Source organism: Cervus elaphus, chromosome 12 (assembly GCF_910594005.1).
Source record: "Cervus elaphus chromosome 12, mCerEla1.1, whole genome shotgun sequence".
In the NCBI taxonomy this organism is placed as follows: domain Eukaryota; kingdom Metazoa; phylum Chordata; class Mammalia; order Artiodactyla; family Cervidae; genus Cervus; species Cervus elaphus.
In genome coordinates this window covers 45024741-45041183 of record NC_057826.1, presented here as the reverse complement: position 1 = coordinate 45041183, position 16443 = coordinate 45024741, and the positions used below count along the sequence as shown (strand labels likewise).

Here is a 16443-nt window from a genome sequence, read left to right as displayed (position 1 = left end):
TTACACACATAGGGTCCAGCAGCAAGGGAAGAATATGGCCTCATGGAGGTTCTGGCTACACATAGACTAAAATCTCTCTCCTGATTGGCCTGCTGTTCAAAGTTAAGATTCTCATATAAACTGGCATCAAACATCCATGTACACTGGGGTCTTTAAAAAGTCCCTCTTTACCAGGACCCTGAAGACAAAAGTTGAAATAATGATTCAAATTCATAAGCCAACAATTCCATCAAGTTCTGTCAGGAGAACCACTCCCACATTGTTTACAGCAAGAGATCTAAGGTCCAATCTTGCCAGGTCAGTAATGGAGAGAAGACAGCACTGCTACCCAATTGCGACTGCATTGTCATGAAGAGAAAAATACGCTGGCATCTGCCCAAAGCCCAGTAAGCAGATGGCCATGGGCACAGAATCCATCACGACAATTGGCACCTCAATGGGACGCTCTGAACCGGGAAGGGGCCTGAAAAATGCCCTCCCTTGGCTGCCCTTCCTCATGAGGCATATTGGTGTCACAGGAGGGGGACAACTGCCTGGCTGCTGCCAAAGAGAAAAGAGATGGCCTTTAAAATCTAGGCTACTGCAACCTCCTGGGGAGTCAATCTGGTGCCTCTCAAGCCATCAGAGAGCATCTTAAAGATGTATGTATGATTTCCTGTAGGATAAATGATATCCAACAGATTCCATTCAAAGTTGGCTCATAGGATAACAAGCCAAGTTCCAAGATGGTAGAGTGGTCTGAGTCCTCTGGAGTCATCATGTCAGGTATGACACACCTGGTGTGTTAGGTATGTGGTACACAATTGTTTTTACCTACCTTAGGATTCCGAAGTGGGTGCTATGTGAATAACCAAATGAATTCATGTTTTCTGAGGATAAGTACCATTGAAAGACTAGGATTTTACCTATGTAAATAATCATTATAAGTAAAAAACTACCTTGCAAAAGTTTGCTAATTTGGGATTTTTTTATAAGTTGATGAAGATCCACTTTTCTTTTGGAAACATATAATTTCATTGTATTTATAATATTGCCTAACATTTTGGATACCTTAACCAATTGGCATGAAAACATTAATGTGTTGCACCACAACAAACATACATACCTACACACTCTGCTTATTCTTAATATGCTTTTGAGTAGATCTCTCTGAATCCATAGTAAGTAAAATATAATGTCAAAGCCTGACCTGTATTTCAGGCTTTGAACTATGAACTGAGTTTCAGTAATAAGAATATATAATATTAAAAGTCACTCTAAAATAAGATATTCCAGTATGTGTTACATTTACATAAAATTTTGACTACTTTGCCCTTTCAAATCAATTTTAAAAATAGTTGAGAACTCTTCCTTTTAAAAATAACAACCAAAAAACACAGCCAATGTACCCAAGATGCCCTTGACTTACGTTCTTTAAAAAATTACATAAGATATGCCGTTTTATATGAACAGAATTTTAGAGCAGAGAACCCTAATAGTATTTCAATTGTTTTAGGGCCTAAAATATTTTAATCATGAAGGTATCTGTCTAGTCAATGATCCACCCATGTCAGCCAGAACATGACCAGTTTGAAGTAGTATCTGATCACAGAAAATGAAGCCATATCAGCTACCAGATAAATAAATTATTATATATTATTTTATAATAGCAAGTGATATTTGATCATATAAATATATAACTTTATGAAGTATTATGTAGAGTATTTTAAAGATGACATTTCCATATTCAAAGAAGCCATTAACAGTATATGATCAATTAAAACTGAGATTATATCAAACTACCTTAAAGATAGAAAGAAATAAGCATGCAAATAAAGTAAATGTTAAGGGATTGAGATAAAGTTTGGTTGAGAAATTAAAAGTCAACAAAACTTTTACTTATATGCAGTTACTTTTCAAAAGTATATGATCCAAAATTGTTCCCCCAGGAGGTCAAGGAAAATTATTAGGTAAGGTACTGTTTTCATTTCCATAATGGTCAAGAGACTTCTACTCCATTCTTTGAAGGAAGATACTTGTCTCTATCCCCTTACTGACTCCTTTAAAAGAGTGACTTATGACCATTCAGGCACAGACTAGGACTTTAATGTCCTCCCTTAGCTGCATCAGTAGGTAGTGAGTGAAGCTGTGGTCCTCCATGGTTCAGGATGGGGTTGGCTGTGTAGACCTAGTTCTTCCTGCTGCCATGCTCCAAAGCACAGAATTGGTGGGGAAAGGAGTGGTAAATCTAGGAATCTATCTTTCTTAATTCTTTAAGATTAAGTTTATCTTTCTCCCAATCCCTATAAAACTTAATAGAACCAAAATGTAGACCCCAGGCTGCTCTTTAATTTCACCCACCCTTCCTTTGATACCTGATGCCATTAAGTTGGAAATATGAAGGGTGTTTTTTGACTAATCCTAGCACAGAAATCTTGATCCATGGAGTATAGTGCTTATTTTAGTATGACCTATTTGAAAGCACCTTGATTTTAAATTGTCAAGCCCAGCTTGTTGGGGGAGCCAAGTAAAATAAGATTCTCAGAATAAACATGCAAATTCCTTGAAACTAAATTCCTTCTCCCAAGGGTAAACACAGAACATGTTCTCAAGAACACAACCCAGTGAGCTCATAATATAGCAGTTAAACATAAATACCTCCAGCCAGGATCTTCTCTTCCAATTCTGCCATTTGCTTCTTATAGGCTTTCAAAGCTGCTTCTTTGAAAGAGGGACGAATCCGCTTTGGCTTTGTGACTTCCACTGGTTTTTCAGGGATGTTTTGGTTTTCATCTTCTTTCATTTCAATTTCAGCCAGTGCTTCATTTAAGGGTTCCAATCCCCCTTCACCAACCACATCATCTGCCTGTCCATCATAACCCTCATCTTGTGGGGTTTCATAAGGGGTTTCATATGAAGGGTGATCATAGTCCTGCATTTGTTCATCTGTTTCAGTAACACTAGTCCTGTTTTCTAGCTTAGCAAGGACTTGTTCCATTACTTCAACATAATCTGTTTCATTATCAGCCACTGGTTCACTATAGTCCTCTTCATCCTCTGCTTTGTAATAATAAGGTTCTGTGTAGACATCAGAGTCAAGGGTTGTACTTGATTCATTTGCAGTTGATTGGGATAATGTCCGAAATCTCCCCATTAAGGAAGAGCCGCTGTCCTCATACCCACTGAGACTCTGCGTGCTTTTGTTCCATACCACTTCCAAGGCTGACTTAGCTCTCTGCAGTGTAGATCCAAATTTGGGGAAGCTGAAAGCCTTATCGGAAAGGTCAATGCTTAATCGACTATGCCAAGATTTGGGTGGGGCATCCTCTGAATCATCACTTTGCAGTTCACTTTGACTTCGATACATCATGGACAACTGGTTTTGATTTTGGTAGAGCTCATTAGAATTAGGTTCCTGATAAGAATTATACTGGCCAACCCACTGTCCTTGTGGTTCATTATCCAGCCCAGGGCATGGAGATGAGTTGTCATCTTGGGTTAAATCGTAGCTCTCAGAGTCATCCTGAAGGTCACTGTGGCCCTTTCCCAAGTCTTCCAGGTCTTTATGGTAAACATCAAGCTGTTGATCAGATAGACTGTTTGCATCATAGTCAAAAACTTCCTGGGTAGATGAATCTAAACCTAAATTGGCTCCTTGATCTTCTTGATTCCATTCTTTCCATGGAGAAAGATCTTCATGTAAAGAGAGCTGAGAATCACTGTAGTGGCTCTGGTCTCCAGACGCACACACCATGCCATTACTCACTCCACTGTCCACAGTTTCTGTGTTCTCAATTTCACTCTGCACTTGGACACCCTGAGAAGCCCCATTCAAACCCTGATCCTGAGGGCTGTCATATATGGTAGAGGTGCCCTCCTGTTTCCTCTGCCAAAGTTCCCGGTCTGAAGAAGACAGAAGGGAGCTTCCATTAGTTCTAGTGAAAAACTGATTTTCTGAAAAATCCTCTGAATAAGATTGACATAATTTGGAAAAATCAGATTCAGAACGGCTAAATTTAGCAGTGAAAAAATCACTCTGTGAGTGCCAGAGAGGTGTCACATCTGCATAATGGGTTGTGGTTTGTTTGGCCAAGTTATCCGATTCTGGCAAATGTGAAGAAATTTTATCATATTCTGATTTATTTGCAATTTTGCTGCTACTAGCAGTTTTATTCTTGGCTCTAGCATTGTGTGATTTTGAACTTGACTTGGAAGCACTTCCTTTTGTTGGAAACTCTGACTTGGAAAGCACAGCATAACTGTTTCTATTGAGGTCAGATCCCAGCTCTCCATCACTGTCATCAGGAGAGTGCCAACTGTTCTTCTTAAGTCTGGGCTCTGGAGTAGACAGCTTTATGTCCATGCTCTCATATGTCTGGGAGGATGGTATCCCTCTTTCTTTTCTTTCTTTGATGTCATGAGTAAGAATATCTGTTGAGATTCCAATGCCTGTTCCTTTGAGTTTATAGGATTTTTTTAAGACTGAATCCCTTTGCTGAGGGGTTTCAAAGTACACAAGGATGGGTCGAGGCTTTGCGTTGGGGCAATCCCTTTGGTGTCCTATCCTCTGAGCAAATTCAATTTTAATAGCATTTGGTGCATCAGAAAAACCCATTTTATCTATTAGAATTTGGTACACCACACTTTCAATGTGTTCAAATCTTTCTTCGGGCACATTTAAAAATCTCAGGCTCGCCTTGCTTCCCACATGACCTAAGTGTTTAATATAATCATGGATGTCTCTAGTTTCCCTCCGAGACTGGACGAACCCTGTCCGCAGCTGCTCAATTTCGTTTTGCACAACCTCCACGCTGCTGGAGATCTCATCAATGGAGTGCTTGAGAGCATTGACATGCCCTCGGAGTTCAGAAAGTTCTGTTTCGATCTGACTTATTCCCTGAAGTTCCTTAAAGATCATTTCCATGACATCCTGTGTTTGGCTAATGCAGCCAGAGGAACTGAATCCAGGCTCCAGGGCATTGGTCTTTGGGTTTCGGGCAGTTCTGTCCAAAGATTTGCTTCTGATTCCCCAGGTTTTCTTCATTGTGCTCAACTCTGAATCCGAGGAGACACATTCTTGACTCTTCTTCCATTTCCTCAGTTTGCGTAAAGCTCCTAGCTTTAAGCTATGCAGAGTGCGCTCCCCATCGGAACTCCCCTCTGAGGGTGCCAGGCTGCTGGAGCTCTTCCTGTTGCGTCTAACTGGCATCATGCGTGTGGACTGCGCCTGGTTTTCTGTACTGCTCCTTAGTTCACTGAGTGATTCTGAGTAGGAACTCTCAATGGAAGATAACTCCTGAAGGAGCTCCTCATGATCACCGTTGGTTACATGAATATTCTTCTGGAGGCCATTGGCAATAGCTACTCGGTAACTGAATGTGGGGGAGAGAGAAAATTCTTTGTTAGCCTCCTCTTCTTCAGTGGATAAGTTGCGAGTGGATGAACACTTTGCAAGCTTCTTCACTGTGCTTTTCAAGGTGTTAGAAAATTTGGGGGTTTTGGTCTGGCCAGCAACAGGAAGGTCTTGATCTTTTTTTGGCTGACGATTCTCTTTTTTTTTGGTTGTATTTCCCAATTTCTTTGTAAACATTCCTTTGCAAAGCTTATGGATGTAAGGTAAAATCAGGCTCTTGAAAAGATTAGCCACCATGGAGAGCAATTAGTGCAAGCTTTTCTGTCCCAGGGAAGTAAATAATGTATCAGGATGGAACTCTGTAAATCCAAGGCCAGCATCACTGTTCAGATGTTCTGTGAATCAGTGAAAATAGCAGGAAGGGCCGCTGTGGCTGCCACAGTGTCACTATCCTGGGAAAACCAGAAGCCAGGCTCCGTTTATGAAAGACATTCATTCTCTCTTGGAGGAGGGGTTTCATGAGTCTCTTTCATTTCCACGTAACTTCAGGCAGTACCTAAAAAAAGGAATTGCAAAGTGAATATCAGAATTAGATCCTAGATTTAGCCCATTGCTAACAGTTTTCAAAACTATTCAAGATACACAGTGTGTGGAAAAATTTCAGAGGGGACACAGAAATATCTGAATTTCAACACACACTTTTAAAACAACTAGGTAAGGAAAGCAGAACCAATAACTGTGTTTATTTTTTTTCAGTTTTATTTATTGATTACTTTATAATATTGTATTGGTTTTGCCATACATTGATATGAATATGCCTTTCCTTTTCCTAAATCACTTATGGGTAGACACAATTAAAATATTAGTAAAGGTAATAGCAATTATTTAGAAAAGTTTGTTTAAGGTGACAGGCAAATTTTAATAACTATTATATATTCACTATATGAGCTTATCATTTCCACTTTGTATCTTTTCCTAAAATTACATTTACTTATACAAATACTACATTTCAATTTAAATATATTTGCCCCACATCAAACATTTAAAATTCACTGAATTAATATTATTCATGTAAGATTTTTTCTTATTCAAATAGTCTTACTTTTCTAGGTATTCAATGATTGATAGTTTCTTAAATAGTGATTAAAATAATCCAAGTAAGAAAATATTTCATAGGATGATATAAATACCAAGAGAAAAGACATCCTATATAAACATCAAATTTGTCAATGGAGTATCATGAATTGAAAAAAATAGACAATTATATAATATTTAGGCATATAATAATGACAAAAACACAATAGGAAAATCTTATATTTGAAAATAAGGATAATACATCTAAGTTCTTAGAGAATGTAGCTTGGAAAAGCAAAGCCACCCTAACCAACCAGTTTAGACTTGTGGCAGGTGCAGGAAACCCATCCCTAGGGTTAAGATCCTAACTGAAGATAGAGTGCCAAATCACAAAAAGAGATTGTACCACAAATAAAACATGTCTAAAGATAATAAAAAATTGGTTGGATATATAATTCATCCTATGATTTGGTGTTTTATAATGTAAATGACCACATAACTAAGTCATATTTGTAGTAGTTAGCTTCTTGACTTACGTGAAGACGACGACAGTTTACATTAATTTTGCTGGTTTACCAGCACTATGCCTTGTATGTAATAGGTATTCACATATAATTTTGTTGACTTGAACTATTTCATCACTGAAATATATCACAAAATACTAGTAATGACCAAAAATCTTTGTTGATATCAAACTATGGATTTGAGTAGATAAATGCTCTAATTCTTTAAAGAATACATCATAAAACTGCACATTGTTTTAGGAGCCTGATGGCTCTTTATCAGCTCCCTCCATTCGGAAAATTGCCAATTTCACTTCACTAGGATTCTGCAGGGAGTTGGGGAATGCATTCTCTGGCCAGGAGCTAAGCTTCATAAGAGACAGGGCACTGCAATGCAAGAAGGAAGCAAAATGATGGAGGAGAGAGAGACACTCTAAATCCACGTCTTCTGGATTTCATAAACAGTCAGAGTCAAATTTTGCTTGTCTGAGACAATTTGTCATTCATTCAGAATTACATGCCAGGACCTGTTTTCTACTAATAATAATGTCAAGAAATTAATTTCTGAATTCAATTCAAAAAACATTTATTGTACCTCTATGCAATCTCTCCTGTGGGGGGGTGGGGGGAGACATATTGGAAAGTTAAGTAGCAGCAGAGTAGATAAATTACTTTAAAGCCAACTTCAGTAAAATAAATTGTTCTACTAATCCCTCTGCCTAAGAGCCTGGGTTTCCCAAACCTTGAAACAAATACATGGTTTTTTTTTTTAGATGAAAGCAGCAATTTTGTCAATGCCCCTAATATTTTCATGAAATTGTGTTTAGACTTCCTGACCTGTATTACTAGTTCAGAGCTATTGTTCTAGACAATAATGGTTGGAACAATTTTAAACAGGAAAATTTAATCTGCAATGATGCCCTGCTTCAAAACGCAAACCTGAGGGTATGTGGACACCATTGCACAGATGAACTCACTTGTTCTGTATTCTAACCACATGGAATAACTTGTTATTCAATACAGGCTCTACTCTCTTTCACACCTCAATAACTTTTCTGTTCTCTACACCTAGAATATCATTCATGTCTAGCCTTCCTTGTCTGTAAAATTTGTGTTTCAGCTTCAGAATCATTTGTTCAGTGAAGACTTCACTGACCACCCACACCAAGCTTTTCTCTTTGCCACACTCTCCCGCAAGCCAGTGCATAGGCAATACATGTTCTTCCCTACTGTTCTCTCATTCCTGTTTCCATCCCCTGGCCTATGTCCTATTTAATGGTAAGAATGACTTGTCCAGTTTCAAACATCCTGAATCCAGCATACACAAAGACATTCAATAAATAGTTATTGAAGAATTGGTCCAAAAGGTAAAATGTTTCAGTCATGCAAGTTGAATAAGCCCTGAGGACCTACTGCACATCACAGAGCATTTAGTTAATAATACTGCATACCCAAAATTTTGCAAAGAGGGTAGATCTTGTGTTCATAACACAATCTTGGTGATCCATACTTAACTCCAAACTCACAGAAAGTTAGAAATTAACTCACATTTCAGTCACTTATTAAATATCATCAGCTGGTTGTCCAAATATAAACTCCATCCAACACCTAGTCATTTTCTTGAATGATTAATCTCAGTTTAATATCATATCCTAATTATTGACTTCCCCAAGACATATACCCAGGAATCATTCTAGATTCAATATGATCCATCCTATTTCCATACCCTAGATATGTTCACTCATCCCACTAGTGATGCCTCAGTGCTGAACTCCACAATTTCTCATCTGGACTACTACAATTATATCCTATATGGTCTTCCTAACTCTAAGTTGGCTCTTCTCTCAAATCAACCTTTCTTAAAACTAATACATTTAAAAGATATAAATCCTTCCACTTAAATCACTGTCTCAGTAGTTTCATGCCCTGTCCCTTCTAGAAGCATGTCTGCCTAAGACATGCTGAAATAACAACAGTTCTGTGATCATTGTAATGTTGCCTCATCCACTTGCCTTTGTCCATGCTTTTCCTTTTGGCTCCATTTCTTTCCCGTCTCCTCTATCCCCACATCTTACTCATGAATGTCTCTAAAGCAACTAAACATCTTAGATCCAGCAGGGATTAGCATCACCTTGTTTGACCTCCTTAGGCTCCAGCACTTCCTCCTCTGTGCTCCCACAATGCCTTGAATGCACATTTGCTATGGTAATTCTTAGAATATAACAGTTATTTGTGTGAAATATTTATGTGTCTATATCTAAAATGTGATTTGAGAGGGCAGGGGCTGTGATCTATTTAACTTTAAATATTCAAATTGCTTGATATATATTAAACTTACAATATTTGTTGGGCAAATAAATAAATACATGCACAAATGAATGAATGAACAAGTAACAAGCCCATAATTTTGAAGATGGATTATAAAGATTCCAAGAAGACTGAACTAACTAGCTGAACTTGGCCTTAGATCCAGATAAAGAAAATCAGTATATGCAGAAGGTAGGCATCACAAACATTCACATCATGTTAAAAATAAAAAAACACCCACCTTGGAGAGAGATGGGAACTAAAGGAGGGTGGGTCTGCATGGACAAAATGTAAATAGAATGTGGAAATCTCTGAAACTTAGGTTCAGAAGCTCCATTTGATGAGGGGACACTAATGGTTTTTGGTTTTCAGCACAGCTTCTAGATGAGGCATATTAGCCATATAAGCATGAGAAAGTCACTTCTATACTGTTTTCACTTGTACATTTTTCTTTTTTTTATTCCATATTATTTTTATTATTTATTGGAGTATAGTTGCTTTATAATATTGTTAGTTTCTCCAAAATATACACAGTTCATGCAGTGCAATATCAAAAAAAAAACAACAAACAACCCAACCAAAAAAATGGATGGAAGACCTAAACAGACATTTGTCCAAGACATACAGATGGTCAAGAGGCACATGAAAAGATGCTCAACATCACTAATTTTAAGAGAAATGCAAATCAACACTACAATGAGGTATTACCTCACATCAGTCAGAGTAGCCATCATCAAAAAGTCTACAAACAATAATTGCTGGAGAGGATGTGGAGAAAAGGGAACCACTTGTACAGTGATTAAACTGGGACAAAAATAGTATCTCCTCATGGGATAGCTGTAATGAGTTAACACATGTAAATTTCTTAGAAGAGTATCTAAAACAGTGCAGAGCCCAGCTCATATTAGTTACCATTAGAACTAAGAAGTGTGTTGAAAAGATGAAAGAAATATTCACAGAAGATTCATCATGTGGCATCTGTTGTGAAAAATAAGGTAGATAGAAGTGGGAGGCAACCTAGGAATCCTACTCAGTTGGAGGATGACATGAAAAACAAACAAAGAAAAAAATACTATAAAGAAGCAGTTGGAGGGGAAATAGAGAATGCTTTATACCTACATGGTCCAGAGGCAAATTTCCAATATAGAAATCTCACCTTCCCAGTCACTGGGTTCTCTTTCTCAGTCTCTGTTACAATTTCATTACAAAGCCATAGCTACTTTAACAAGGTTTGTTGTTGTTTTGTCGCTAAGTCACATTTAACACTTTTTGCGACCCCATGGACTGTAACCCACTAGGCTCCTCTGTCCATGGGATTTCCCAGCAAGAATACTGGAGTGGGTTGCCATTTCCTTCTCCAGGGGATCTTCTTGACCCAGAAATCCATCTCACATCTCCTGTTTTGCAGACAGATTCTTTATCACTGAGCCACCTGGGAAGCCCCTAACAAGGCTGGTGAGTCTCAAATATCACCTGCAGAACTTCCTTCAAGCAAGCGGCCAGGATAGAGCAGGAAACTAACATTTAATGAGCACCTGTTATGTTTTAGAAACTTGTATGTGTGTGTGTTAGTTGCTCATTCATGTCCAACTCTTTGAGACAACATGGACTGTAGTTCACCAGGCTACTGTCTGTCTATGGAATTCTCCAGGTAAGAATACTGGTTCAGTTCAGTTCAGTTCAGTTGCTCAGTCATGTCCGACTCTGCGAGCCCATGAATCACAGCACGCCAGGCGTCCCTGTCCATCACAAACTCCCAGAGTTTACTCAAACTCATGCCCATTGAGTCAGTGATGCCATCCAGACATCTCATCCTCTGTCATCCCCTTCTCCTCCTGCCCCCAATCCCTCCCAGCATCAGGGTCTTTTCCAATAAGTCAACTCTTCGCATGAGGTGGCCAAAGTACTGGAGTTTCAGCTTCAGCATCAATCCTTCCAATGAACACCCAGGACTGATCTCCTTTAAGATGGACTGGTTGGATCTCCTTGCAGTCCAAGGGACTCTCGAGAGTCTTCTCCAACACCACAGTTCAAAAACATAAATTTTTCGGTGTTCAGCTTTCTTCACAGTCCAACTCTCACATCCATACATGACTGGTAGTGGGTTGCTATTCTTTTCTCCAGGGGATCTTCACAACCCAGGGATCAAATCTGGGTCTCCTGCATTGCAGGCAGATTCTTTACCATCTGAGCTTCCAGGGAAGCCCTCCAGAAACTTAAGCCATCCCAAATAATCCTCACAGAAACTCTCTGAAGACATTATTATGTCCATTTTAGAGATGAGGAAACAAGAGGTTCAAAGAGATTAAGAGACACAGCCAAAATTACACAGCTAGTGAGCAGCACCATGTTATCCTCTCTCTCAACAGCTTCCACCAGAGCTTTATGAAAAACAACTAAAGCAAAAAGATATGTTGGTCCTTAAACCTGGGGTCAATGAAGCTGCATACAAAATGAATGTTACCAGTGGTAATGGACACATGTCCTAAAATGCACCACATACAAGCCCACAAATCTCCTCTCTTAAGTTCTATTTAAAAACAAATGTTAGTAGCCCAGATCAGGATAGAATCAAAATCAGTAAAAGATATATGGGAGGAGAAGGGGTTGAGGAGGGGCGGGAAGACCAGTCTATCATCATATGTATCATATGATACTTAACTACTTGAATTCAAAATCTCATATTTACCCTCCAGTTGTATTACCTTTAATTACATACATGTGTGCATGCTAAGTCACTTCAGTCATGTATGACTCTGTGCAACCCTATACACTGTAGCCTGCCAGATTCCTCTGTCCAAGGCATTCTCCAGGCAAGCATATTAGAGTGGGTTGCCATGCAACCCTCCTGCAGGCGATCTTTCCGACCCAGTGGCTGAACCATGTCCCCCGAGGCTCCTGCACTGGCAGGCAGGTTTCTTTACCCCTAGCACCACCTGGGAAGCCCTTTAATCACACACTCATACAGGTGGTGCTACTGGTAAGAAACCTGCCTGCCAATGCAGGAGCAATAACAGATACAGTTTCGACCCCTTGGTCGGAAAAATACCCTGGAGGAGGAAAAGGCAACTCTCTCCAGTATTCTTGCCTAGAGAATCCCATGGACAGAGGATCCTGGCGGGCTACAGTCCATAGAGTTGCACAGAGTCAGACACGACTGAAGAGGCTTAGCATGCATGCACACTGTTTTCAGTAATGATGTTTGGGGGTAAGATGTAAATTTTTGGGCAGGAAATCTTTGAGAGAGATTAAAATGCTAGACTATGTTATGAGACACTTTAGTAATAATATTTAATTATGACTTTTACTATGTGCCAAGCACTGCGTATATAATTTTCTAAAATTTACCTCACTTCATTTTAATCCCATAATAATTGGGTAAAGTCAGTATTATTATTTTCCAGAAAAGGAAGCTGAGGTTTAGAGATTTCAAGGAGACCTGACTTAGTACATGCAATTAATAAGCAACACAGATTTGACTCCAGGCCCCAGATTTGGACTGAGAATGTATCAACTCCAAACTGAATATTAGGGTCTCATGGGGATTAAAATATTTTTTGCCAGTGTGTTAATAAGTCCATTTTGTAAAAAAGCTATTTAATATGACTTCAACAGTAGGTGTCCTTGTGGGCCAAAAGAGCTAATGAACCTTTGAACAGTCAGCAATTTATTGCTAAATCATTACCAAAATTAAGTTAAAGTCTTTTCAGATCAATAAACAATTCGAAGTTCCTTATCAAATGCAATAAAATAGGTGACCTGGGTATCCGAATGCTAACTTGCAAGGGAGAGAAGAGAAAGAGGGTGATCTGAGAAAGAGGACCTGCCAGGTTGCCTCCCCAAGTTCCAACCTCTCTATTTCAGCATGACCTTTCTCAGCCCCTGACTCTGAACTGAATCCCCACCTTTGGCCTAGGAACCTCATGGCTTGCCACTTGAGTTTCTGACCTTGTGTTTATTACTATCTGCTAAATCCCTGCTACCAGCCCAATAGGGAAATCTCTTCACTGCTCCGTTGTTGGCATTGATTTTGTGTTAAGCACGCAGGACCCTGTCAGGATGATCATTAATCCCCCACCAGAGGAGAGCAAGAAAGCCTCTGTTTCTCATTACAGCACCTTAACAGTAAATATCCTGTACTGTCTGACTGCTGGTTTAAAAGACATTTTTCCAAGAATAAGTCAAAGAGAAATATGTGAACACAGTTCACCAAATATCTGTTCAACAGTAAATTCTTGGCGATTTGAAAAATAGCTGGCTGGACGATACTTCCCATGAGGTGGGAAGGGAGAGGGGCTGCTGCAGAGAGACAGCAAAACCTAACCATGTGCAGGGGCAGGTCAGCAGAGCCAGAGGGCCCGGTGGGAAGGAGCTCTGACTGCGTGTTGTGGAAAGTAGCTCTGACCTGCGTGTTGTGGAAAGGAGCTCTGACCTGTGTGTTGTGGAAAGTAGCTCTGACCTGTGTGTTGACCACACAACTCGATGAGCAGGACCGTTACAGCACAGCAAAGTAACAAGCCAGGGTAGCTGGAGGTGGAAGGGGAAGCTAGTCACACCATTAGTCACAAGGAGCTGATGGGAGGGAGCAGCAGTGCAGCTGGGACAAGGCAGGTGATGAGAAAATAAAAAGATCAGGTTTTTAAAAGCCTCCCTTAGAATGTCTTTATTGGATTTATACCTGTCATATATCTTTCATTTTTGTTGTTTTTATTTTTATTTTTAAAATTGGCAATATAGTTGCTTTAGAATGTTGTGCTAGTTTCTGCTGCACAATGAAGTGGATCAGCTATACATACACATATATCCCCTCCCTCCTGGACTTGCCTGCTGCCCATCTCACCCATCTAGGTCACCACAGAGCACTGAGCTGAGCTTCCTGTGCCGAAGAAGGCATGCAGATGACCAGGAGGCACATGGAAAGATGCTCACCATCACTAATCATTAGAGAAATGCAGAGCAAAATGATAAAGAAGCAACACTTCATACCAGTCAGAATGGCCATCAAAAAATCTACAAACAATAAATACTGGAGAGGGTGTAGGGAAAAGGGAACCTTTTTGCACTGTTGGTAGGAATGGATTAATAAATTGATATATTGTCCACTATGGAGAACAATATGGAGATGCCTTAAAAAGCTAAAAATAGAACCATCATATATATCTTTTTATATGAGGGAGTAAAATAATTTTGTGTATATATATATATATATGTATATATATATATGTATGTATGTATGTAACTTCGGAGAAGGCAATGGCACCCCACACCAGTACTCTTGCCTGGAAACTCCCATGGACAGAGGAGCCTGGTAAACTGCAGTCCATGGGGTCGTGAAGAGTCGGACACGACTGAGCGACTTCACTTTCACTTTTACGCATTGGAGAAGGAAATGGCACCCCACTCCAGTGTTCTTGCCTGGAGCATCCCAGGGACAGGGGAGGCTGGTGGGCTGCCGTCTATGGGGTCGTACAGAGTCGGACACGACTGAAGTGACTCAGCAGCAGCAGCATATATGTAACTTATGGTCACATGTCTGACTATGACAATGAAAATTGCTGAAACACAATAATGCATGTGCAGTGTCCCTGAGAACTATTCATTTTTGTGTCTTATGTTAAGATATAAACAAGAAACCAATACATAGAAAATTTTTTCAACAAAAATGAGCAAACTAGAAAGTGATTAAGAGGTTTATCTGAAGCTAATAAATGATTTTTAATAAACAGAAAGACCCATTTCTCCAAGAATGAATGCCAAATGATTCATACCCTCTTTATTCTAGCTAATAAGGTATTTTGTGAGGGTTTTTTTTTTTTTATCAAACAATAGCCCATCTACAATTTTTTACTCACCTCCTTTGCTGCTACTTTGGTTTAGAAGTCCACAATGACATCTAGTACCAATCATTCTATAAGCACTTCAGAATCTACGAAATACTTTCGTGTCTATCAACTCACAATCTTCTTGATGACCTTATGAGGATATTATCCACAGTGTATGGGTATGGATTGTGAATTATGAGTCTCATAGATGCCAAAGTATTGCCTGGGTCTCCTGACTCCAAACTTGGTCCCTTCACTATAATAATGTACATTCTCCTTACTCCAGACATTTAATATTGTGATAGCCTACTGGCCTCCTAAAGTAATATCATCTACCACTCCAAACCATCCCTTGAATTTCCGTCTTATCTTCCTTAAATATAGCTTTCCCTCTTATTCTCTGGGTACAGATTATTTCATACCCTCTACTCCAGGCCTCTTCATGATGCCATAGATACAATAGTTTATTCCTTCGTTGTCTCTCTCTTTTTAAAAATTTTATTGGAGTATAGTTGCTGTATAATGTTGTGTTAGTTTCTGCAATACAGCAAAGTGAAATGAGCTTTATGTATACATATATCCCCTGTTTTTGGATTTCCTTCCCCTTTAGGTGACCACAGAGAACTGAATAGAGTTCCCTATGCTATACAGTTGGCTCCCAGCTATCTATTTTATACATAGTAACAATAGTGTATATTTGTCATCTCAATCTCTCAACTCATCCCACCTCCCCACTTTCCCTTTTAGTATCCATATGTTTGTTCTCTACACCTGTGTCTTGATTTTGCTTTGTAAGTAAGATCATCTGTATTATTCTGGTCCTCCAGCTAATCTGGCCTCAATCATTTAAAAGACAGATCAAGAACTAATTGTTTTCATAATAGTTTCTTTATCTTCTCTTTTTCATATGTTCCAAATCATGATCTTCAGTCTTTCATTATTCTTCTAAACTATTTATTAAATACCTCTTGTACATGTTTTTTCCATTTTCAAAATGCTTATTAAATGCCATACTCTATCGACTCCTTTGTAGACATTACTACATAATGTTTGTTTATAATATCTGCAATGGGTACTCATTTTACAGATGAAGAAACTGAGAACCCAAGTAACTGGGCCAAGGACACACAGCTGGGAAGTGACACAGGGAGAAATGCAATCCAAACTGATTGGCTTCAGAGTCCATTCTCATAAACACTAAGCTCTACTTCCCATGAGAACCAACCCTAAGGAAAAAAGTGGTCACCTATGTAATACATGTGAAGAACTCTTGCCTCAAGAAGCTATGTCACTTTTGTTTTAGATTTGGTCCTTGCTGAAATGCAAATTTCACCAAGGGGCTCTTAGGTTTTAAGGCATGTAAGTCACTTTGTGTTGTCTTGGTATAAAAGGTTTATGAATACAT

At 39.1% G+C, this 16443-nt stretch overlaps 1 protein-coding gene across 5 annotated transcripts in view; it reads right to left on the bottom strand.

The window, feature by feature from the left end:
- The window catches only part of UNC13C (unc-13 homolog C), a 647876-nt gene that overhangs the window by 605280 nt on the left and 26153 nt on the right, over window positions 1–16443 (bottom strand). For all 5 annotated transcript variants that reach the window (XM_043920107.1, XM_043920110.1, XM_043920109.1 and 2 more), the window contains one exon: window positions 2638–5888. In XM_043920107.1, the coding sequence (XP_043776042.1) occupies window positions 2638–5629 (2992 nt within the window). In that variant the 5' untranslated portion in view covers window positions 5630–5888. The remainder of the gene's footprint in view (window positions 1–2637; window positions 5889–16443) is intronic.